Source organism: Zonotrichia albicollis, chromosome 2, assembly GCF_047830755.1.
Source record: "Zonotrichia albicollis isolate bZonAlb1 chromosome 2, bZonAlb1.hap1, whole genome shotgun sequence".
In the NCBI taxonomy this organism is placed as follows: Eukaryota; Metazoa; Chordata; class Aves; order Passeriformes; family Passerellidae; genus Zonotrichia; species Zonotrichia albicollis.
Window position 1 is genome coordinate 81,020,528 of NC_133820.1, and position 26,159 is coordinate 81,046,686.

Genomic DNA, 26,159 nt, shown 5'->3' on the forward strand with positions numbered 1-26,159 from the left:
TATTTTAATTGTAGTTATTGTAGTTTTTAGCATTGTTTTTGGAGTAATCAGACGCATGGTTCTCAAGTTAATCTCAAGCTCATCTCCCCCTCCTGAGGTCTACCATTTGGAAGCCCTCAGTGCTCCAGTGGATGACCTAGAAGCCTCAGTAGAATCATTCTGCACCATAAACACAGTCCTCTTCTTTTTAAACAAAACTAGGGGGAGATGTTGTGGTGTGTTGCAATATCCTGTTTTACCTTCTCCCTTCCCCCTCGCCCCTCGCTGAGTGTGCCCTGTCAATCAGGCTAACACACCAGCAAGGCGTCGTGTGATAGGTGACCCTAGTACCTGGAGACCCTGCCCCTTCACCTGGTTGGTGACTCACCTGTCCCCTCCCCTTCCCCTGTCCTGAGCTTAAAATGTGAATGAGACCATGCGGCCCGATTCTGTTATCAGCAGTAGCCCAGTGCAGACATATCTGTGCTCATGGAATAAACATCTGGCTACCTTCTAGCAGAATCCGCTCCCTTCCTTTCTTCACCATCGCCAGAAGCTCTCCCCTGAGGAGAACGGAGTCCTGTCTTGTGCCCCGCTGCACTCTGCCGCCAGCCAAGGTATCTTTGAGGTATAACACCGCAGAGCTGCCTGTGGCCCAGCAGCGAAGGTCAGAACTGGCCTAGGCACCATCTAACTGGTTATATTGGGATACATATTCCAATACACAAGGTAAAGGGAAAAGCAATGAAGAGGCCATGAGAGATACTAAGCAGAACATTTGCTTACAAGGGATCTCATCTCCACAGGTGCTTCTGTTCCCGGCACAAGAAACTTGAAACTATATGCTAAAGGTCCTGGGACCATGAAAAAAGACAAATCTTCATGGATGCAACAGGCCACCAAGTAAACAGAAGGAAACTTAACTATTTGCAACAAAACAGCAGTAGCGTCAAACACATTTTGGGATGTACAGTTACCACGAGCAAATAAAGTTATATATTTGACCAGTTACAGCATATTCAGTCTGATACAGTTTCCCACTTTTTCAAGAAAGGTAAATTAAGATATACACAAAGCATACAAAGGGATGATGGTTTTCATGTGGCATATTCCAGCACTGAGTGCGTAAACTTCTAAATTAACGAACTAAAAGCTTCTTGCCTTTTATTTGTGTTGTCTCAAACACGAGAGAATTTGTGACTATATAAGGGTGTGTAGAGAACAGATTGCGACTGACATTCTGAGCAAAAACAAGCAGAGCAAAGATAGGCATGATTGTTCCAATAAACATCAGACAATTTTGCAACACATATGCAAGTCTGAACTCTCTCCAATTTTCAAACAGCTATATAAAACCATCCCAGCCAAAAGCTTTGATATTTAGATTAGGATTGCTTACTTCTTTTTACATCACTGTCACTGTTTAGCAATTAAATGGGACCCCCTAGGAGAAAAAAGGTCAGACACCTTTTTGTAAAGAATCAAAATTACAAATATTTTATTGGTAATTTAGAATGTTTACACTGTTTGATCTACAGAAGTTGCTATTTTAAGTGATCACGGAAAATGAAATATATAATTATTTTACACAGCTATACAGAATAATTTTTTAAAATCCTTTAAACATTATTTCAGTACATACAACATTCTCTTGCCAAGCCAGCTGTGTCTTGATTAAGAGTTGTTTGGGACACTGAAATGTCACAGCTCACAGCATTTGATTTGCGTTTGATTCTCTGAGGTGCAGTACCAGTGTTTCAGTTCGGTTTAGGCAGAATTCTGAACAGCTGGGAATTAAAATCTAACTGCTATCTGAAGGCCAAAACACAGAGTTGTGATGTAGTCTCTTGTTTTTTCTGCCTTGAGCCATTCTGTGTGAACTCTTCAGACCACTGGGACAGATGACTCTCACTCTGTGGCACGGCTCTGGGCAAGCACATCCAACTCCGTGTCTCTGCAATTGTTCTGCTACCTGTGAGCCCACCTGAGGCTTAGAGAGCACTGGCTGGATGTCTGGATGTCTTATCCCACGAGCTGATTTCACCCTCTTTTTCTATGTTTTCTAATCAACTCCTTAAATAAAGTATTTAGCTCTTTCTCTTTTTTTGTTCAAAGTGGCAAGTGTCAGATAGGTTTTTCAAAGAGCTATGTTGGGCCCTAATTCTGCTCAAACTGAATTGAATGGTTAAATGTTTACTGATTTCAGTGAACGAAGGAAAAAACCTGTACTGAGGATTTCAGAAAACACCTGGGTGGAGTATTAGGAGATTTAATCTTAAAACTGTATAAGAATAGGAGTTTTGAAAATGTTTATTACAGGAAATGAAAGCTTCAATAAAAATACTGCTGTGAATAATACTGAAAAAATGATAAAGAGTGTACTAATATTTATATATGAATCTAAAAAAGGGGCAGTATATATGGTCTTTATTTGCAAAACCTAAATATCTGACTTAGCAGGACTTAACAAAGAATTAGTCCAGGATAAAATGAAAAGTATGTTACAAGTTGCCAATACAACAGCTATATTTTAAATAAAAATAACAATAATATACATGTACAATACTGTAATGATATAACTTGATGAAAATAACACTGACCAGTATCAAATCTAAGATTTCACTTATTATCCATCCTTAACAGATGAAACGCATTTCACAGAAATAGATGCAGGTATGGTGATGTGAAGTGATATCCATGGCTTACTGTGAGAAAGTTACCATGAAAATTAAGGTAAAAATGTAAAGAAGGAAACCTAAAATAGATTTATATGTATAAAAGTTCAGCGTTATAGCAGCTGAGTGGATGCGCTGCAGCAAGATGGAAACAGCAACCCTATGGTACACACCACACACACTTGCACACACTCTCACACAAACACACACGTGCCCATGCCCAAATGCATGTGCAGGGGTCCTCCTCAGCTTGATTATACAAGCATTCACTTACCAGCTTTTGCTGAGGGGAACACCAGGAATGGGGCTCACCACCCCGTTTTTAGCTGTCTGCAAGGTAGCTGTAGCTACCTAAAGTCAGAAACCCATCTAAGGTAACATCAGCTGAACATTTTAATGGAAGCTGTTTTCATCCTGAGCACCTTTAAGGCACTTTAGTAAAAAATATGAAGTTAATCAAGACTGGAAAAAAATATAAAAATCCTTACATTTGAGATCTGGAAATTTAAAATAAAAAAATTCCTGAGTTTTGATAAATAATTTTATTATAATAAAATACCAAGCCTATTGAAAACATGTCTTTTATAAAAGCATGTTATATGACAGTTTTTCTTGATAAACTCATGCCATAGTGCATGAAATATGTTAATAAGTCTTTGGGGACATCTGCAACAAATTAACAGGAAATGCAAAGTCAAAGAATGACCTGTCATGTACATCCAAAACATGCATTGCTCCTGGCAACACACATCATGTTTACTACAGGCATCTTTATCTTTTTCTGTTCTTGCAGGGTCCTGCCCACATCTTAATACTTTACAATTAATTACATTTCACTACTATTTACAGAAGCAGAAACTAATCACACATCTTCTTAGGCCCATAAATATGGAACTACAGATGTAGAATATATTTTAAAACAGTATGAAGACAAGTATGCTACATAGTACTCTTCTCTAAAAGTACAGTTCATTAATTATTTTCCTTATGAAGATTTAAATCTAAATGGAGATAGAAGTTCAAACTCTCTCTTTTTACCTTGGTTATAATTTTTTTTTCCACACACTATTTCTAAAAAAAAATTGCCCCAAGACAGTATTTGGATTGCAAAAGCAGTTTTAAATTGTCACAAAAGTATCTCCAGTAAAGAACCATCAGGCTCTGGAATGCCCACTTTTTACACAGGATACCATCCATTTGTTTCCAACAAAAAACGAAACAACAGCTGAAATAATGCCTGTTGTCTGTATGTTTGTACTAGTGTTAATTTTTTGCTTCTGGTGTGTTTTTCTCCTCTCTGCTATCAGTAGACACAAATACTCATACCCAAAGTGCTGGCAAATGCACTAAGACACACAGTGGCTACAGAAAGGAATTTATAGAGCCCTTGGGAGTTTCCTTCTGACAATAATAGGTAAAAACAATCATCAAAGTAAAATGCACTTTTGGCTTTACTGCATCCTTTAATATTTTCAGTAGCTACCTCTATAATATACCTCATAAAAATTCTACTTTTCAACATTTAGACTTCTATTACAAAGTATTTAGTGTTTTATTTAAAAAAATCACAATAGTGATGGTGGTTAATTCGCTTTATAAAAGATAATACATTGAGTTATATATAATAATGGCTTTGATCCAATTAACTTGATATTATGCTGCTTAATAATTACTGTGACTTCAGTTCCTACAAGTGTTACAGAGAATACAAACTTAATGTACAGGAAGTGGAGATCATTTGGAAGTGCTGATTCAGAAGTATTCAAGTGCTAACAATGACTTGTTCTTTCTGTGCTTCTCTTCATGTTCCATAAATGATGATTTCATAAACGTCCATGATTTTCAATGTCACACAGTTTTAGGGCAATTGTTTTAATGTTATTTTTTTTGTGCAAATTCAAAACTAGACTTTTCTGGATGTTGCCATCTTGTCAAAAGTAATTGCCACTTTTACTTAAAAAGGCACCAGCATTAATGTAAGAGAATATACCTTTTATGCTTGTTTTATGAAGAGCTGTACTTGTTACTGGAGCGGAAATTATCATATCCGTGATCATTAGCTTTGAACTTTAAACAGGACTGCCTTTCCTCCAGGGACAACAGATCTTTGGATTGGCACCAGCAACATAAGCATGACTGTTAAAATAAAAGAAATAAATGTTTTACATCACTCTGTTTTTGCACACGTGGCAAAATGCACTGAAAAGCTGCCCTTTCTCAGGGGTAGAGTAGGAAATGGCAAATGTGCAAGATGCTGCTCTGGCATTAGAGCACAAAGCACAGAAATGGGGTTCAACTCTGAACTGCTCATTAACAACCTTACTGCTGGAGTACAGGAAGAGTTATACTGAGTAGTTATATACAGCAACAGGCAAACACACACATACCCCATCAAATCTGCTCTGCAATTCTAACTGCATCTGAAAATAAAATTATGACTTCTTGTTTTCCTTTCTCTGATAATCTTTCTTGGGAAAAGAAAAGCATTCTTATCTATGCTTTCTAAGCAAGATGCTGCTATTTAGCTCATTGTTCTGAGATGGAAAAAAGAGAAGTTGGAAGAAGGGTGAAAACCTACATATAATTCATACATTTACTAGATGTACTACAGTCCTTTTTCTCATGGTCCTGTCTGGCCTTTGGGTGCTGGAAGTGCCTTCCTCACACCTAATTACTTCCATGCTCAGGATGCTGGAGATCTCTTACATGCTTTCTGCTCCAGTGACTCTTTCAGTAGCCAGCAGCAGAGACAGGGAAGACAAGACCAACACTAAAACCTCTGCAACCTGTGCTGTCACAATTATGTGGGAAATACATTAGCACTACTAGAAGTAGAGCTGACTGGCTACTGACTGAAAGATGCTTCCATCTTGCTAGTAAGGGATTTAAACAGCCAGGCAATAACCCTAGCTGTGGCCAGTGGTTAAATGCTTGGCAAGAAAAGAAAAATCTAAAAAATTGCCATAAGCAATGTAAGGACTTCAATATAGTGTGTAAAGATAGTAAGGGATCACAAAAAAAGCCCAACTCTTCATATTTTCCAAGCAGACACAAAGGCTGAAGGACTGATGGGCTGCCAGCCACAAAGAATCCAGAGCCTGTGTGGAGAATTTCATGTCCAGCTCTATTCTCTCAGACCAAGCCAGGACTACATACAGGTCTGGCTCATAAAATGTTGGCACTGGAAAGGGACAAGCACAGATTTGCACCCTGTGCCTCACATGACTGATTGAGGTGCTCAGTCAGGATGAGGGAGCCCAGGGTCAGCACCCTCCCTGGCAGGATGCAGAGGATATGGCTACGTGAACCTCTGCAGGTTCTCAGACCAAGGCTGCTTTGTCAGGGCTCTGGAAGTTCTGGGTGCCAGCTTCAGTCAGGAAGTGATGTAGCACTGATTAGCATGGTCCCCAGAGGGTTCATTGTACACTCTGCTCTTTTGCTTTCTCTTTTTCATTACCTTCAAACCTCAGTTCCTTCCTACAGAGCTTCAGCAGGAGAGGGAGAGAACATTTACCATAACCCAAGTAAAATTTAAAGTAAAATTTAATGACTGTTTAAAACACTTTGTGCATGTTAAGGAATGAATTTTACTACTGACATCATCTTTTAACCAGAGGAGCAACTCCCAGCAGCCACTTACCTTAAAGCAGTTTTGGAATCTTTTGCTCACCAAATACAGAGCTATTGGATTGATGCAGGAGTTCAGTGAAGCCATGTTAATACCAATATAGTCCATCACAAGAAAAAAGCTGTGTGGAAATTAAAGTGAGACATTTCTCATTTGCTTTGAAAAGGCTTAGTAGAGGTTTACAACTATAGACATTAGACTTGGTTTCACTAATCAAGACTAGCTATTAAATGGAATAGTAATGGGGCTTCAATCAACAGGATTAACTCAAGCAGGTAACAGTTATACTCAGAAATAGAGTCTGAATGGTCTGAAGACCATTCTCGTGAAAGTAGTTTTAGGAGATCCAACCATCTTAACTTTTGGAAGATGTTCACAAGGTCTTTTTGCACAAATTGAATCCTAGCTGCTCTGTTGAAAGGGAAATCAGGCACAGAAATCCCCTTTCTATTCTCATAGGGCCACATGACAGAAGAACAGTCCCAAAAAGGATCAAGAGGAAGGTGGGGAAAAGCAAGGGAATTCCTCACTATTTTGTTTCTCTGCTACTGGAGTGAAAGCAGAGGGTCCTGGATGAAGAAGCAGGAACAACTGACTATACAGAGTAAGCTAGTTCAATAGGAAATCCAAACACGCTTATGGAGAATTCCCACAACATACAGATTTTTATTTTTGCATTCTCACCTTAGAAGTTCACATCTGTTGGGATCCTTCTGATCATAAATAGTGAGTTTCAAGATTCTGCTTAAGTGAAGTGGGAGCCAACACAAGGCAAAAACAAGTACCAGACAGAACACAGTTTTGGCCACCTCACGTCTCTGAGAAAGAAAATTGGACAGAACAGTGTTACAGTTCCCTCTCTCCCTCTGGATTGTTGTTGTCTTCTAATATCCAAAAGTTTAACAAACAAGATAAAAAAGCCTATCACAATAGGAGTTAGGAAAACATCAAATAGCTTATTTTCTTGGAATATGTGCTTGATCTTTTCTATTGTTCTAGATGTCTCGCACTGATTCGATATATCTCTTATTTAAAGAAGTATGAGTAATAATATGAAAAACAGGGGTCATGAAAACACTAGTTTAAGCAATAATTTAAATTAAAATTAAGAACATATTTGTCTCCCAGATCACTTTCAAATACCAGCTTGTTTTCTGTTGCATTTCCTTATGCTTTGATCTCACATCTTATTTTAAATGCCCCAAGAGATTCTAATTACAGCTCTAACCAGGTAAGAGGAAAGGAGCACAAATATACATTATAGAACAATCATAGTTTAATTCTAGTGATGTCTGATGTTTGTGTCTGGGGCACTAGTACCTCAGTCTGCTGGAATATGTTCTGCTAACATATACTGCTAACCTCACTAGGGTTCAGCAAGAACTTTCTTCAAAATAATTAACAGTTTTATAGCACCACCTTCTAGGCTAGAGTAAGACTTCAGTTTGCATCACAAGATAGCCAACTCTCATTACAGCAAAGAAGAAATAAAACCTATAAAAACTGAAACATTAGAACCAAACAAGAATGAAATAATTGTTTGATTTTCAGTTAAAATCTTAGGTTCCTGAGGGCTCTGATTTATACATATGTATATGAGTTCAGCAGCACCACTGCCAGGAAAGTTCACTTTGCTTCCAATCCTAAAGTGACACAAGAACAGAATGATGTGGCAGGAAAATCAATAAAGTTATTAGTTAGCAGTTACAGAGTGGCCAGGGATACATTTTTACCTGTTTTAAGTGGTCATTTAAAGCAATCTGCATCCCACTTTTCTTTCGTAACATCTCACAAGTCATGAGAGTATAGAAAAATGCTGTGATAGCCAGTGGCAAACAGAAGTAAAAGCTGAACAGCCACCAATCTTTAGCTTGCTTGTAAAACTGTAAAGAAAAAACAAAGCATAAACATGGTTTGGAATTAAATACGGAGAATTTTGCTAAGTGTGCTAAATTGTCAGCCTGACAATTTAGTCACAAATTGTCAGCCTGACAGCCAGTCACACAAGTGTGACTAAATGGTCAGCCTGAAAAAGCATTTCTGTAAGGTGTACATTACAGGTGAGAAAACAGGACAAGACAGCAGTGTGTTCAAAGCCCACAAAAAGTCAAATATTTCTGAATGCTCTTCTTTGAACCAGCATGCTTCAGAATTGTCAGTATTTCATTTGAACATTATATTCATGTCACATACACCTGTGCACATTACAATCCACGCAACACTGCAAAGATCCAAGGAACTCTCCCAGAGATTTTTATCAATGTTAGTGACTTACTATCATAAAGGATGTTTTCTGCGTGGGGTGAAGCAAGCAGATTCTAAGATACCTTCCTCTGTACTCCATGGTAATCATGTCAAATGCAATAGCTTCTGGAACAGCCAGGATCACTGATATGACCCAGATGAGGACAATTTCCACAGCAGTCCACTTTGGCACTCCAATTCCTTTAATGCGACTCCAAGAAGCAACTGCTCGGTACCTGAAGCGATAGCACACGTTTACAAATCCAAAATATGAGAAAACTCACCCAGTTTAACGGGCTTAAATTCATTTTATTTGCATTGTATCATCTGAGTGGAAAGGTGAATTTGAGCCAATGCTTGTATAGGAAACAAATTAGAGACTTCAATGCCAAATGGGTCTCACCTGTCTATACTGAGGGCACACAAACTCAGCACTGTGATTCCCACTGATGCCTTTTGAATGAAGGGCACTAATTTGCACATTTCAACACCGAAGGGCCAGTCCTCTGCAAGTAGCTGTGAAAAGAAAACAACAATTATTTTTTTAAAAAGGTCATTCCCAATGGTGAAACATGGAATTCTATCTTGACTGTTTTCCACCAGGTCTTGACTTACGAAGACAGGCTGAATGGGGTTTGTTCAGACTGGAGAAGATGGGGACACCTTTTCAGTACCTAAAGGGAGCCTGAAAGAAAGCTGGAGTGGGACTTTTTACAAGGGCATTTAGTCATAGAACAAAGAGGGACTGGCTTTAAACTGAGATACTGTGAAAATCCATCCTTTGGCATTGTTCTAGGCTAGGTTGGACAGGGCATTAATCAACCTGGTCCACTAAAAGGTCTCCCTGCCCATTCCATGCCATGGAGGTTGGAACTAGACAACCTCTAACGTTCAAGTTAAACCATTTTAGGATTCTACGCAAAACTTAGTCAAGAAGAACCTTTTCACAAGGGAGCCCCTGAGGGGTGTGCCCTGAAAACTAGACAGTAGCAGTGTAGTCACACCCTAGTGGGACAAGGGTGTCACTTAAGTCTTAGTCCTGCCTCTATAAGCCCTGCAAACTCCACTCCTTTTGCTTCATTTTCATCACCCCAGTGTTTATGGGAAAAAATTACAGAGCAGGTGAGGATCTTTCTCATGTTTGAATTGTCTTTATCTGCCTTGAGCACTCACTACTTTTCTTACACCTTCCAAATAACATATTTCTTGAGCAGAAAAATACAGAAAATTGCTTGAGGCTGATCAGAACAGGGACAAAGCCATAGGTGCATATCTGGGGTGGGGTTTATTTGAAGCTTAGTGTCTAGGCTCCATCAGCTGAGAAGTCAGGCAACACTGGAGAGAAATATACCTCCCCCAGTTTTTAGCTGACCATCTGATGACTAATGAAAGGACACTCAAGAAGCACAGACAGATAGTTTGATCTAAATGTTTTGCAGCAGATAAAAACGTCAGATGAATCCCTCATTAATGGTCTTTATTGACCAGTTCAACAACATTCTGTATAATAATACCAAAAGGACTACTTGCACATTCAGCATACTTTTAAGTACTAAAAAATAGAGAAAACAGCACAATGCACTTTTGGATGGTTCACTTACACTTTGAATCGTAGACTTTAATGGAAATATTGTCACATTCCCAGCTGCACATTTTATCTGATTTAGGGGAAAAGATTTACTGCACACAGAAAGCACCTTACTCACAGCTGATTCTATGAACAGACAAACATCTGTAGCCTCAGTTTATCAACATTTAGCCTTTGAACTCTGCTGTGAGCTTCTTTGATGGTCAAATATACCAGAGCGGCAGCCAAATCTTCCAGTTTTCATTAAAACAACATTCTCCACAACAAGGGTTGTGCCAAGAAATAGACGCAATTGTTATATAGAAGAGTAAACTTTTGGAGTTTCTGTAATTAGTTAGATTATCTAAGCCCATCTCTGTTTTTCATAACTTTCTTCAAATGAGGTCTTTGGAATCTGTTGCAGATACAGGGCTACAAAATGGAAAAGGAGAAGGAAGAATGAGGACTACCCAAAAGAGGCTGGAAAATCTTTCCCTTGGCTTCAAACAAGGGTCTCTTCAAACAACTCATTTAAGAGGGTTGTAAGAACGGAAGAATAGCTCATCATACTGCGTGGATGTTTCTGGGAACCACAAAGGCTACAAGGTCTCTAAGGAGGGTTCTGGACAGGCTGGATTGATGGGCCAAGGCCAAGTGTATGAGGTTCAACAAGAATTGGGTCACAACAGCCCCATGCAGTGCTGCAGGCTGGAAGAGTGATGAAGAAGTGGCTGAAAAGATCTGTCAGAAAAGGATCTGGGAGCCCTAGAAACACGTGGCTGAACATGAGCCATCAGTGTGCTCAGGTGGCCAAGAAGGCCAATGGCATCCTGGCCTGTATCAGAAGGACCAGGACAGTGGTTATCCTGGTACTTGGCGCTGGTGAGGTCACACCTCATGTGCTGTGTCCAGTTCTGGGCCCCTCACTACCAGAAAGACATTGAGGTTGAGGTGCTGAAGCCTGTTCAGAGAAGGGCAACAAAGCTGGTGAAGGGTCTGGAGAATAAGTTGCATGAGGAGCAGCTGAGGGAGCTGAAATTTAGTCTGGAGAAGAGATCTTGTTGTTGTCTACCACTGCCTGAAAAGAGACTGTAATAAAGTGGGGGTTGGACTCTTCTCCAAGTAAGAAAACACAGGACAAGAGGAAATGGCCTCAAGCTGCACCACGAAAGGTTTAGATTGGCTAACAGGAAAAATTTCACTGAAAGGGCTGTCAGGCATTGGAACAGGCTTCTCAGGGAAGAGTTCAAAAAAAAATGTACATGTGGCTCTTGGGGACATGACCAATGGTTTAGCGATGAACACAGTGGTGGCAAGGCCAATGGTTAGACCTGATCTTAAGAAATCTTTCCTATTCCATGATTCTATAATTGAAGGTAGCCATAGGGTTGCCTGCTCAGATTGGTTTGGTTCAGCAAAATCCTTATGCAAACAGACATGTCCTTCTAAGGGTAAACACTTACAAGGTACAGGAGAGTTTTCTAAGGAGTCCTGATATAATTTAAATATAATTTTATTTGAACACAAAGGAAGTTAGGAACATTTTATGGCCATGGGCTTTTCGGAACCTCTGTGAAGTGCCCACCAGTATTTCCACATACCAGAACATCTCCAAATACCTGCTTTAGCTCTGTGCTGTAATGGAATCTTTTAAAGAACAGCAGTAGACAAAATGCAACATGGCGCAGCTTTCTATTTCTTCAATGATCTAATTAAGTAAGACAATAAATACAATGTCTCTGCAGAAATTAAGCAGAGAAATAAATTCTAAGGATTAATGTTTCTCAAGAATTTTATGGAAAGTAATAAAGCAGAGGAAGTAGGGATAAGGTTGTAATAACTACACAGTATCTTTTGCTTATGTGATGTGGGAAAATAGCATAGACTGTAATTAAAGTATTTTCAGTAAAGCCTCTCCCTGAAACAACTTCTGAATTTCTGTAAGGGGGTGACAGTAACAATCTACTATTAAAACTGTAATGTGAATAATTACGTGTATTCTAAATTTACACCCTACAGAGTTGAATGACACCTGGACTGATTTATATCAGGCAGTGAAATTCCAGCCCTTCACATATATTTGCCACAGAAATCAAGGACTGGATAGCAAGTACATTGAATACTTATTTATGGCACCTACTGTACATTGTACATGAGTTTATACTAGACTAGATAGAACTCATTAAAAAAAGCACTTTGAAGTAAAATATTCTTTTATTTGTTAGTAAAGTGCAGAAATTTGGTCAAATCTCTATTGGCAGGACCTGTTAAAAACTTTTATTTACATCTAGCTGGTGTGTAGACACTCCCTGTCTCTCTTCCCTCAAATCACAGCAGTTTAGCCACATGTTGTAGATTTTGCTGAACTAATACTTATCACTCAGGTGTAGACAGTCACACCTGTGCTCCAAACTGACTGGATTTGAGCCAGCTCCAGTTTGGGATTATAGAGGCGTGGCACATGACTGAATGCAGTCAACTGAGAGAAAGGGTGCATTAGTTTTGGTGGTTTATCATAACATAAAAACATTACTTTCATTCAGCCAGCTTATATCAGGGCAGAATGGACATGCAGCTGTCTGCATTGGATTGCAAAAACATGTGCTTTATGTCTTGCAGCTGATGTATTGTGAAATTTGAGCATTTTAATGCATGAGTCACAAGTTTCTCTATCATGGTATTGCAAGTGGTTAATGATACATGCTTTACATCAAAAGCTAGAAAGCATTAATAAAGTAAAAGAAAAAAAAAGTTTTGTTTGCTGAAGTATGTTTCCTTGATGCTTCTGTCTGTTCTCTGTATTGCTATGGCCCCTTCAAATATGGCCTTGAAGTACAGTGAAGATCCAATGTAAAGTATTTGGGAACATCACCTTTATGGACAATGATAACTCTTAGTAAATACAGATGTAGCTTATTGTAATTTTGTATGAGCAAAATTATTCTCTTATGCATCACAATAGGGTAGCTGTAAAAAGATTGTCATTTTACAAATGACAAATGACTTGGAGCCACGAGAGGAGATACTGCCAAGTGGCAGCAAAGAGAAAAATAATGTTGTGCTTTCATAAGTAAGATGCCAAGAGTACTCTACCACTGGCTGTATTCCGAGTGACCTTTTCAATGATTTACAGTCACTTATTTTACACAGGCAAAGTTTTAATGGCTGAGCAGCAGAGATGTGTTTAAGATGAAATAGATCAAAAGGAAAAGGAAAACATTGCAATGAATGAAGTGAAATCCTACTTAAAACAATCAATACATCTGATGCATGCCTAGCCAAGGCTTTCTCAGACCAGACAGATCTGAGCCTAAACTGATGTGCAAGCTGCAGAGCTATGGAAGAAGCCCCAAGAGATGCCGTGACTCACAGACACACCTGCAAATCACCATTCCGACTCTGCTTTCCCTTAGTTGAGCAAGAGCTGAGAGATGTTCTCACTCCGTGCTGCTCTGGGGCTCAGCTGCTGTGGTCCCCAGCCAGGAGGCTGATACCTAGCTCCAACCCGCCACTGCTCACGGGCTGCAGTGGGGCAGGAAGGAGCAGCAGAGCGTGCGAATATTCCCGCCAGTGTCCCAGTCCCAAGCAGGGAATGCCCACGGGAAACGCAGAGCAGGAATTGGCACTTCCGCCCAGCCATGCGTTCACAGCAAGCCTCGTTCGCAGGACTTGATTTTCATCATTCTAAACAGCAGGCACAAGAGAAACCAGACATGCAGCTCTACATCTAATTCACACACAATAGTTTTTCAATGTATCTCTGAAATGACAGGTAGATTTCCACCTGATTTTTTTTTTTTTTTGGCATAGGCAGGTCACACAGATATTTTACAGGAACAACCATTTTTCAAACAGAAAATTTTCCCAGGAAATTAAGGTTATGATTAGATAAGTAAGACAACATTACAAACTTATTAATATTTAGTGATAATTATGTCAGGGTGAGGATCTCCCCTACAGGCAAGAAAATATATTTACTGCTTTCAAGCATAGCTTGGAATGCTTTACTGACCCATCCAAAAAACTGTTTAAAATCTTAATATGAGCCATGCAATAATGTTCTGTTCTTATATTTTTATTATAACTCCTCCTAGAAGCTTAATAAAAAACCCACTTAAGATAAAGCAATTTTATAGAGTCATCTTGAAAATGACAGAAACCTCATAATGTGCTGTTGAAGTAAAAAATTTCTGCAATTTCACAGCTCCATGGAAAGACTGCATCAAAAGTAATCACTCAGAAAGCCATGCTGCTGTCAGGTTGAGATGGATAATACAGGGTAGAAGATGAAGCCAAAACAGGTCAAACCTTGCTTTGAAATTTGTCACGTGCATCTTTTATACAAGTGAATGTATACACAACAAATGTATAGCTAATGAAAAAAACTACTTTCAATTTACAAATCTATACTAGCATCATCTAACTTACTTCAGTTTGGAGATCCACCATGAAAACTATGAATGTGTACTTTTAACAGCATTCAGACATTTCCACTACTCCGTACACTTGACTTCAGAATGGACTGCTCCCATCTAAATAAAGAACAAAGTTACTTCTCCCTATCACTGCCTGCAGAGTCCAGACAGGTTCCTCCACTGGACAATTTAGATCTTTCTTAAGTGCCTATAACTTGCACTTGTTCACCATAAAGGGTTCTTAACCAAAATAGACTTCTAGCTTAATACGGTTAGAAATCAATGAACTTTGTGTAAGAAATTCTGAGATGAGCTTTGCAAGACTTTAAGTAAGTGGTTCAGACCTTAAAAGAAAGGAAATAATGCATTTCTTCCAATAAAGTGGTCATAATCTTTGACATCAGAAGAACCAGCGACCAAGAGTTCTAATATGGAAGAGTGAGAATCCTTTCTAAAGAGAAGCACCTTGATTAGAAAGTCAGAAAAAGGTTGGCTTTATCATAATGCATGGCCTACAGGTGCTTGCATTACAAGAGTTAAAAAGTTCACCACAAATACATTTCCACAGAAATCTTCTTCAGAGCCTTTTCCAGAGAAAAGCTGGATTAAAAAAGGAGCCAATTTGTGTCTGAATGGTATTTAGAGTCCCTAATCTGGTCTTTCTTGTATTTCCAGTGCTTGATAATGCCATATTATGTTAACCATAATTTTTATGTAATCCCTAAATAAAGTTAATGAAAATAAATCAATGCCTACAAAGCTGACTCTGGCCCTTGATTAGTGGCTTTGATGAAGACAACATTTTTTTCCTTCCCTTAAATTTTTTTTCTCCACTTTTTCATTGAGCTCTGAGAAAAAGGAACCTATGCCAGTATTGCCAGGTAGACATTCTTCCTCAGACATTTGTTGGTAGTCAAGAGTTCAGAACACCCCACAATAATGTGAACAGCCTAAACTGCCCCCCTTGTTAAAACTCCGCTGGGATATAACAATAAATTTGATTTAATATACAGGAGTAAATATTACAAAATAAGAAAAAGAGATGTTGTTTGTGCATCACAAGAGAAAGCATGTTAGTATGTGATTTTAAGCCTATGAGAGACAAAGCTAGTGTAAGTTTGGAATTTCCAGTCCTGATGTTTTGGTGTCTTAGACATGGGACTTAACAACCTTATCTACTTGGGAAAGTCAGCATAAACTGTCCAGAACTGCAGGCCGGCATTGTCAGGTGCACAAGCTGCCACTGTCTTGTCCTCCAAAGTTCAAGCGCAGACAAGAACATAAAAATCTCACTGACCACCTAGTCTATCCCTCTGCTCCTTAATTGCTGTTTGTGGCCTCAAATTAACAAGGACTTACTCTGTTTAGTGGAGCTGCATAGAATTACCTGCACATCCAATTAGTAGCAGTTTTGCAAAGTTTCTACGCTGCCAAAACATTACATACTGCAGAATGACTGTCTCAGACTTTGCTTCCCATTCTGCAGCTCAAGATCCAGGCAAAGCCAGACCATTTACCAGAACCCAGAATGCCAAAAAGATCGGCCAGGTTCTACATGCTGGAACTGAACAACCTTCAAGCCTTCATTTCATAGCCAGTTTCCTGACTGTGTGACAGATTCTGATATTATCCATTTCCCACTGAACATATTGCATTATATTCAAATTTAGGAATGCAATGGACTAATTAGAATCTTTTGCATTGGAGTGCATTTGCCTCCCTATCCAGGTAAAATCTGCTTTTCTTTAGATACCCTCAGTTTAGGACATGTCAATTTTCATTTGTGCACTTTTTCAGTTACTTATGTGTTCACTTAAGTAGTCACAGGGGACATCTTTTGCAGTTTTCCATTTTAATACCCAATATAAACTTCTTCTAGTGCAGCTTTTGGATTGTCTCCTATGTCTGGTGTCTGGTCTGGAGAGCATTCACAGACACTTTCACACTTTCTAGGGCAAGTGTAGAGGAAAGAACTGCTCCATTTTATTAACATGAGAACTTCTCTCACACTGTTTCATGCAGCTGCCTTACTGACAATGTGGCAGCAAATTCTGAATCCGGATCAGTTTAATGCAGTCTTAAATTGTTTCAAACTGCAAGTTACAATTGCTAAATACACTTGATTTACTGAGGGAGCCTTTGCTTCTCTGCTTTACTACTGAATGATCAAAGCCAGTTTTTTATTGCATTACTGTATGTATTCTCCCTGTTGCTCTGGAATGAAATGGGATGTAGAGTTGATAAAAAGTTATCAATTCAAACTGCCCTCAAAAGTTTGATTAAATAAACATAGTATCTAAGAGGTGTTTTTTCCTTGCTTTTTAACTTGCATTTATTCAGAAATTCTGTTTTAAAATAGCAAATATTTCCCTCATTATTATAAGGGATAATATAAAGAGATTATGGGCTCTCCAGTAAGATGAGTAGTAGTGAGGGAGATTTAGCACCTGAGAGCTATGGCACAGCTCCCAGCATTATCAATAGGACAATAAAAATCCCAGATTGCAGCTGGTATAATATTTATTGGTTAGCAGTCTGACCCTTTACTCCTCCTGCTCCAACCTACTCATGATGACACACTTGGTGACATTCAATCAAAATAAGAACTGAGGTATATTTCTACATATTAACATTAATTTTGAAATTATCACTGACATTGCAAAGTCTCATACTGAACAGCCGTTATTGATTTAATCTTTTTGATTTTTCTGAGATGAAAAGCATATTTTGTCCAGCATATTTTTTTGCAAAAACACATTTTTAAAGCAGTTATTTTGTTTTCTAAATTCCACCTTCATTCAAAAGAGCACACTCCTCTCACAAGAAGTAAGAGAGTGTATAGTATAAAAACTACTGAAACTTCAAATCTGAGAACTAACATGTAATCCAAATTAACTGGATCATGAATTTAACACGATGACATTCCCTACTTTGTAATACTTAAATACTTTAAAAGTATAAAGAGAGAAGATTCTCTCCTCTCAGCAGCTTCTGGGATAACTATAAGGATTCAAAATCCGTCCCTTCAATGTGGCTTTCTGGAAGTACAAGTAACAACCCCCAGTGTACAATCATGCATACAAAGTGAAGAGAAGGTGATAGGTGAATGCTATTCTGTATACTTTATGAAGCCAGGGATGGGTGCTCAGGGATCCAGACTGTAAACTTTAAGAGCAGAAGGAGCTCTATTATTTCCAGTATACCTTCAAAGAGTGCTAGATTACAACTAGAGGCTGGATTCAACTGCCCAACTAATCCCGTAGGATTGCACAAACTGGGTAGAGAAGACAGGGGTTGTCTCCCCTCCATGGAAGTCTTATCAAGTCAAAGCACAGACTACTGAAGGTGCAAGAGGAGCAGGTGTGGCTCATTCCCTCCCGGCTGCCCATGCTGCAACACTGGCAAGGGGTGAAAGGGTTCTCAGCTCAGGAAAGCATCCTGCCTCCCAACCAAGAGATGCATAAAACCGCTTGGCTGAACGATCTTGGCTCTTCCTAGAAAAGCCCCCACGCCGAAAGGGACTGTACAGACCCACGTAAAGTCAAAGGACCAAGTGGTACCCACAGGAGAGCGTCTTCTGTGTCTCCCCTCCATTCCTCGAACAGCCCACTGAACATTTATCCATTGCATTCATTTATCCCTACGACCGCACCTGTTTCCGGGTGATTTTCAGAGCTTGGCCACCTCCACTCTGCCCCATTCCCAGCCTGGACGCTGAGAGGGATGGAACTCGGGCACAGAGAGGGTGCCACCTGCGGAGGCACCACATCTGACCAGAATACCACCCTCCGGCCGGGTTTTGTCGCGAGGTGAAGCCCACGGGTGTGTCCCAGCCAGGACGGGACGCGTCTCCCCGCGGCGGGGACGGGCACCGCCAAGGAGCACCGAGCGGCGACCGCCGCACCCCGCGCCCGCTCCCGAATCCATCTCCGAGCCCTCCTCACCTTGTAGACATTGATGGGGATGTCGATGATGATGTGGAGCAGGTCGCCCAAGGCCAAGCTGGCGATGAGAATGTTGGGGCCGTTCCTCATGCACTTGTTCTTGTAGATGATCCGCAGCAGCGTGGAGTTGCCGATGATGCCCAGGACGAAGACCAGGCAGGACACGACCGTGTTGATGTACTTGAAAGTCTCCTTGATCTCCGTCTGCCCCGTGCACATGGGGGGCGAGGCGGAGCGCGGCCGCCCCGCAGCCGCCCCCGGGCCCTTGGGGAGCGCGGCCGGGCGGGACGCGTTGTGCCCGGCGGTGGCGGCCGTGGGGGGCGCGGCGGCGGCGCTCTGCCTGCCCGGGCCGGGCCGGAGCAGGGAGCCGTCCTCCCCTTCGGCGGCGGCGCGGCAGCTGAGGAGCAGCAGGAGCAGGAGCAGGGCGGGCATGGCTGCGCGGCACGGCGGATTGCCCCCGCCGCCGTCAGCGCCGACCTGCGCGGAGAGAGGGGACGGGGCGTCAGCTGCGGGACAGCGCGCCCGCCGCTCGCAGCCCGGGGCCGGGGCAATGCCTGTCCCGGGCGGTGCGGGCGGCTCCGGGGCGAAAAGCTGCGCGGCGGCGGCCGCGGCCAGCAGCCCCTCCGGCCGGACCTGCTCGGCGTCTCCCCCTCACCTCGGCGAGCGGAGCCGAGCGGATCCTCCCGGCCGCCGGCCAGGCAAGGCAAGGCAGACGCGCTCCGCTGGCTGTGGCCGCGCTCCGCACCCCGGCTGCGCGTCCCGCCCGGAATCGCTGCCGCTGGCCGGCGATGGGCGCTCCGCTCGGGAAGGCGGCAGGGACAGGCGCTGGGGCACAGCCCGGTGTCCGTCAGCCGCGCACCAGACGCCGTGGCCAAAGTCGCGCCGGCGGTGCAGGGCCCCCCCTTTTCTAAAACATTGAAGCGCATCTGGCCCATCAGTCACAGCCAGACCCCACCCGCGTCCTCCGCCCCCAGCGCAGCCCGGCCCAGCCCCCCTGCCCGCCCGCCGGCCCCGCGGAGCCTCTCCCATCCCCGCTGCCAGGAGTGCCCCCGGCCCAAGGGCTCCCAGCCTCGGCACCGACCGGGCAAAATGCCCTGCGACTCCCCCTTGTCTTGTACCACGCTGACTTGGCGGGCTTTGAAACAATTTTTCAGGAGGGTTGTTACAAGACGTATGGGGGACAGTTGGGAAGAAGAAGGCACCTCCCCTCTGTCCTGTCCGAGGCTCACTCCCGGTAGCTGGGTACGAGATTCTCCCAGCTGCAAAATCCCCCTTGCACAGCCCTAGGGGCGCGCATGCTGAAGAAGCTGCCTGTACAACATATACGAGTTTAGTGCCACGTTTTAAAGCGCTTCACAAAACCTTTCTTACATCAGAAATAGTATTTTGGCTGCCTGAAGCTGCAGTTCGGTTGTCTGGTTGGTTGCCGCTTTCGGCAGCCTTAGCAAGGCGTCTGATCTCAGCGAGCTCGTTCCAGTCCTTGCACCCTTCAGTGAAGCGTAAGGAAAGGAGGAAAGAGATTTGTGCAGGATTTTGTGGAGACTAAGAACAGCCTCTGCAGGTTGGAGACAATTGCATGTCTAACTAAAGAGAGTTGAATTTGAAACTGTTTGTCAGCATCTCTGTGTACATCTCCTAGATGTTCTTTTTTCTTAAATCATTCTGGATGCTAAATCTTGAATATAAACATGCTTTGTTACAGAAGCAACCTGCTCACCTACATTATTTACAAACCCATATGGGAAAACACTAAAACCCACGATTTTTTTTCCAAAATTGGTGATCTGATTTATTTAATCTTTCCAGCATCTCCTGCTAACATACCCTTGCACTGCTGGAGCAGACAGCCTTTTCTTGTCCTCATTTAACTTCCTTTTCATATCTCCATCTTTGTTTACAAGACTTCTCTATTAATCACCTTTCCCATTTAATCATTCTTGATCAGTTTCCTCATTTATGTCACAGTGATTTTCTTTCCAATTTTAAATTACAGTATTTTTGGAATAAAGCCATCAAAGTCACTTCTAAACTGTGCAAGGATACCTGGAGGCTGATTGCACTCCACCTGGAAGACTGGTCTTTCCAAGTTCACACTTTTCCAGACTGTGTTGTGCAACATGATTCATTTTTAAACACCATGGCTGATTCGTCTCCCAAAGATAAAAGCATGAACACTGAATTCAATATTATATTCTGAGCCCTGGGGATTTAAACAGTCTTTTCAGTTTTCAAGTTTGCATTTCCTCAATTTCCAATTCAGCAATCCAAAAGTGAACAATGTTTTGCTAAATGCAATATTCATTCAGAAACTCTTGCCAATTAGCACAGCATTAACTTTAATCTCAAAATGCTTTTTTACTTGCAAGGTTCCAGATAAGTCTCAAAGGCTTCTATGCTGATCCAGATGATCAATAAATATATTGTGACTACGGTGAGATATGTTTGCTCCATCTTTAACAGCTCCATAAGATGTTTGGTACTAGTGGCATCTCCACTGCCACCACTTTCTTCAGCTCCAGAAGTTTTAGTAACAGCAATTTAATTTCTGAAATGTTTGATGTTACTATATACAAACCCATTATATACAGAACTTAGGGCAGATGCTGATACTCAAAGCACATTAATCTTTAATATTGCACAAAATGAGTCCACATGACAAAGAATCTAAGCTGCTTCTGGCTGCAACCAGCTAAATTTACCACCCTTTTGTGTTTCTAGTATTTTTTTCAGATATTTGAGGAATTAAACCCAGCATATGCTGTGGAATAGGTCTGCTTTAATTAATGAAAATTAAAGGAAAACCCATTTTCACATAAATTTATGTGAGGATTAAGATAATACTGTATTAAATACTAAGACTGTATCAGATATCTTGGCAAATTAACTGTAATTTGAATGAAGATCAACTACCAAGGTTAATTTAGACTGCAACAAGAGAAAACATCTGTAAATATAATAAACTTCTGCCCTTTAAGTGGCCTCTGCTAATTAAGCTATGAAAGAAATTCCTTACTGAACTGTATGGAATACATTATACAAGATTATGTAAGCTGCTGCTAATGTGTCTGGCCTTTTTTTTTCCTGGGTAGCAGAAATACTCCTTGTCCTATGGAAAGTTCACTTTTGTACAAAGCAGGAAAAGATGAATCCTCCAGACTGCCTATTACTCATTTTATTGTATTCTGCACTTCCACTCCATTTCATCCCAACAGATATCAACAATTACATGAATTAGCCAGTCACCAGTCACTGTTTTAATTATTAGTCAGATGTAACATTTCCATCAATGACTGATAATGTTCGGACTTTTTTTTTTTTTTTCTAATTTGGAATACCATTTATAAAGTAAAAAGGCTGGATAACTTTTAACCATCATCAGGATGTTTTTTAACAACTGAAAGACTTTAAAGACTATTATTTTACATGTGGGATAAATCATGAGAGGTGGTCACAATTATGGCATCAAAAAGTCCTTTAATTAATAAGCTTTTGAGACACACTGCAGGATTGTATGTTTCAATTCATATAATACTTTATTGAATCAATGATAATTTTGTTATGATTTTGCAGGTACTTTTGCAAATCCCATTAACTTTCTGTTTATGTTGTTCAGCAACTAAAGCAGCCTCAGAAGTCTGCCCCATCAGGCCTGCTTTTCTTTTTATGGGGTCTGGTGGAAATTTGCCCACTAACTGAGGCAAGTCTGGGATGAATAGAAAGAATAGCTGTCTCAGTGTGAGCCACTCATTGGATGCATGAGTTCAATTAAAGTCAGAAAATAGTCCTCTGTGTTACAGAAGTCACTATAGAAACATTACCAATGGCAATTTTGAAAGAAAAAAAGTACTTTGAGAAATTAAGATATTAAGATACCGTAGTTTTGTAACTGCACATGTTCATGTACTGGACATTATCTGTCTCATTTTTTTTCTTAGTCTAAACTTATGCAAATACATGGAAATCTTTTTAGCATGATGTGTAGCTATGCTTTGTTTTTTTCTACAAAGCTGAGCAACTGCCATAAATAATAGTGTTGGCTGTCAATTGCAGTGTATTGCCATAATACTTAATTCTTGAAACAATGAAACAAACTTTATCATAAAACGTTACAGTGAAACCTTACCAGTAGATAGCACCAATGAAACATGAAGCTTGGATACAGATACCTGTTTTAATGTAGATTACATTGTATATGATTGCAAGATCAAAACAATGAAAGACAATCAAATTTGTACTAAGAAGAAAACGTCTGTTTTTTATAGTCTTTTTAATAAGATTTTGAGGATTTTAAAAATGAAATTAAGTTCAAGCCTTTGAATCAGACTGGTTGATAGCTGAAGGTTTTCTTCCCATCTAACTCTAAAATCAAAGCCAATATGCCACTTATTAAATTTATTCCCCTCATTCTTTCTATTCAGCAGCAGCAAAGGAAATCACGAGGTAAATGACAGTTCTGAAACTGATATAGCAGCATGTAATTAAACTGAGGCATGAAAAACACACAATGATTGTGTATTAAGGGAAAAGTTACTGAAATGGTTTTGGGGAAGTAGCTGCAGGTTTGAAAGAAGAGCATTTCTGAATTTTATGGAAATTATTAAAACCTTTTTTTGCTTGTTTGTTTGCTTTTTTTCCCCCACAATACTTCAATAGAATAAAGGTGAACAAATTTACTTTTAAATTTCAGCTGTAATATAAGTTTGGATAAGAATTGCCCAGGATGCCTAGATAAAATCAGTTATAAAAAAAAATACGTGTTTCATCTGCTGTGTAATGTATGTATGCATTTATACGAGGGAGTGATAACTGGCCATACTTTGTTTATGTTGTACACATACAACATAAAGCTTACTCCAGGCAAGCTTTTCAAGTCTGGATTAAATTCATTTCCAGACAGAATGCCTGACTTCAGCAAGAGGTGCTGTTATTCACTCATCCATGTTTTCCTGCAAGTGTGGCCACGTAATACAAACACTGTGTTCATCTGGATAGAGAAAATCTGCCACCACATTCTGGCTTTAAAATGTACTGATAAGCTGCACACCAATAAAATCATTCAGTTAAGAATCCTCAGAACAAGGAAATCCATGCTGTGAATTAAAGGACAGATTTCATGTGCCAGAGAGCTGGCTGTCCACAGGCTTCTTGTTTACTTCATGCTTGGCTCTGCACAGGATGGTTCCACCTAGCTACAAAATCAAATCTATTACTGTGGGGCCAGCCCTAACTGGTGATGGAAGCTGTTCTTGCCAAAAGGCACTGGGGTTCCTTCCAGGCAGTAACCTGGCTGCACTTCCTAACAACTAAAATTGTCCCTGGGATCTCTGTTTGCACTGGAGAGGGAGACACTTCCATTTCTAAGGTAAGAGCTGCTTCCTTGAGGGGACTTAATGATTTTAAGGGTCTTTTCCAACCTAAGTGATCCCATGATTCTGCTACTTTCGCCAAACTGCACTGACAGACTCGGGGAAATAAGCAAGAGATGATGTTTAGATTCCAAATGTCCAAGAGGTAGAAGTACTGTTTATGTGCTTGACTGGAAGCTACTCAAATGCTCAGAGATCTTGAAGAGTTTTTCTACAATTTCTGTCATGACCTCGGGCTCTAAGGTTTTCTCTTATAGGACATAAAAAGATCTCACATGTGTAAGTCCTTACTGATCACACTCTTGAAGAAACTCTTCACTTTTATTTCAAACAAATGTGGGATTGAGAATGAAAATAGTGCTTGGACATTTTCTCAGTTTTGGGTGTTGGCCATGGAAATGTCTTTGTAGCTCATCAGCTCTCAATTCAGAGACCATCAGAGCACTGGCTTCTGCAGGTCGCAAAGTCTGATGCTGGCTATTATCTTTTGGAAGCTCCTAACACTGCTGGTTCTGCTGGAAACCACATTTTTGGCAGGAGGTGTTTGAGAGGCCCGGATCTAATGAATTGAAGCCACACTCTTCCAAATCAGCGCAGCTGCTTGATGACATGGCTACTTTAACTACATTTTCCAAAGTGTTTTGTGAAGGATTTTATTCTATGTAGATATTCTGTATTTACTACAGATGCATGTCTTATCAGGACATTAACAAACACAGCCCCTAATATATTGAAAACAGGCATGTATTATTGTTACCTTGTACATTTTGCAACAAAATCTAGCTTCTAGCATTTAAAAATGTTGTAATGGGGTAGTGTCTTCTCCTTTTATATGGTAAAGGCTCAAATGTTAATATCCTGTTTTACATAGATCTACATTTAGTGCTAGAAGAATGTATGCTGTCAGCCAAGGCAATACAGGAATTCTGTCTCCAGATGCTGTTTTATTTGTAGAAGGTGGCTTCTGGAAGAAGCCTCAGCATCTGACTTTTTATTGGTCTTACCAAGATTTTCTGGGTTCAAAAACTTTCCTTCCCTTAGAAAAGTGTGCCACATTATTTTAACAGACTGAGGAATATGGGGTGAAAGACCTAAGAGGGTCCTTTTGTTTAGGTGTATGGTCACTATTAAAATAATCCTTTAACATAACCCTTACAGGTATTGACTTGCAACCTCCAAGTCCCAATAAAAGACTGAACACTGTTGCTACATGATGGACTCTTCTCTTAGTTTGCTGTCCTTTATTTCTCCATGTGCGTTGGAGTTGTTTTGCTCTGTTTTTCTGGAATTCATTTTGATTTCTAAATTACTGTGGTTTTGTGTGGCATTTTCTCCTGCTGTCTTTGGTCCTTCAGTTGGGTAGGTTTGGTAGCCGCAGACACTACCATCAGAATCACATAAAAGTTGAGGTTGGAAAGGACTTGTGAAGGTCGTCATTTTTGTGTCTCTTTGCTGCTGTCTTTCCAGCCGCTCTGTATCTGTTTTGGGTTGAGGGGCCCAGAACTCTGGTACCCAGCTGGCACAAACATGAATTTGGCACAGTCAATATACTTGCAGCCCTTAACAGAGCATTACCTTGCATGTTTCTGAGTTCACAGATCTACAATAACATTTTGTAGATGCTCTAGAAGACCGGCCATGTATTTGCTCTTAGACCAAGCCACCATTCCCAGAAGTGGACTTCTTTGCTCCTAACAGCAATCTATTTTTTATCTCCAGGAAATGGAGTATTCTTGTTTCAAGAGGAACTCTCCAAAGCTACTTCCTGCTCAAAAATACATTTTGATTTCTCCAGGGAAATGTTCTCCCTAACCTGTTTTTAGCTCTCTCCCATCCTTGACCTTTAGGTACCATTTTGTTGCAACCTCTCCTTCATGCAACTTTTCTCCATTTTGCTAGAGATGTGTACCTGAATCTCTTTCTTTTAAGATAGCAGGCCTGTGAAATCATATTCCCTTCAATGTCAGTCAGAAATTAACTCCTTAAAATATTTCCATAATTTTTTTAAGCTGGACACTTTCTGCTACTGCCATTCTTTTTTTTTTTCAAGTGATATTCTACCCTATTATGGCAGAATATCAGTGCACACTTCATTTTCCCCTGGTTCTCATAGGGTACAAATGTAGTCTTCAAGGTCCAGCTCCATCTCTGTTCCATTGTTTATTCTTCTCCACAGCTACTTTCTTTGCTTTTCCCTGATCTTTTTGTTATTGTTTTTTGATTACTTTATTTTTTCAAATTATTATTATATTTTTATCACCCTGTTATTGAAATTCTGCTGCTGGCCTATCTCTTCCTGTTATATCTGATATACTTTCTGAAGCCTTGACCACATCTATTG

General features: G+C 40.5%; 1 protein-coding gene across 1 annotated transcript; it reads right to left on the reverse strand.

The window, feature by feature from the left end:
- Positions 1–1,447: 1,447 nt before the first annotated feature.
- On the reverse strand, positions 1,448–19,241 carry EDNRB (endothelin receptor type B). The gene is made up of 8 exons (XM_074535578.1): positions 19,108–19,241; positions 18,453–18,929; positions 8,930–9,042; positions 8,558–8,762; positions 8,016–8,165; positions 6,967–7,100; positions 6,295–6,403; positions 1,448–4,790 (listed from the first exon to the last, which is right to left on the reverse strand). Exons 2-8 carry the CDS (start codon positions 18,882–18,884, stop codon positions 4,659–4,661), a joined length of 1,275 nt encoding a protein of 424 aa, XP_074391679.1. The 5' UTR covers positions 18,885–18,929; positions 19,108–19,241; the 3' UTR covers positions 1,448–4,658.
- Positions 19,242–26,159: the final 6,918 nt, after the last annotated feature.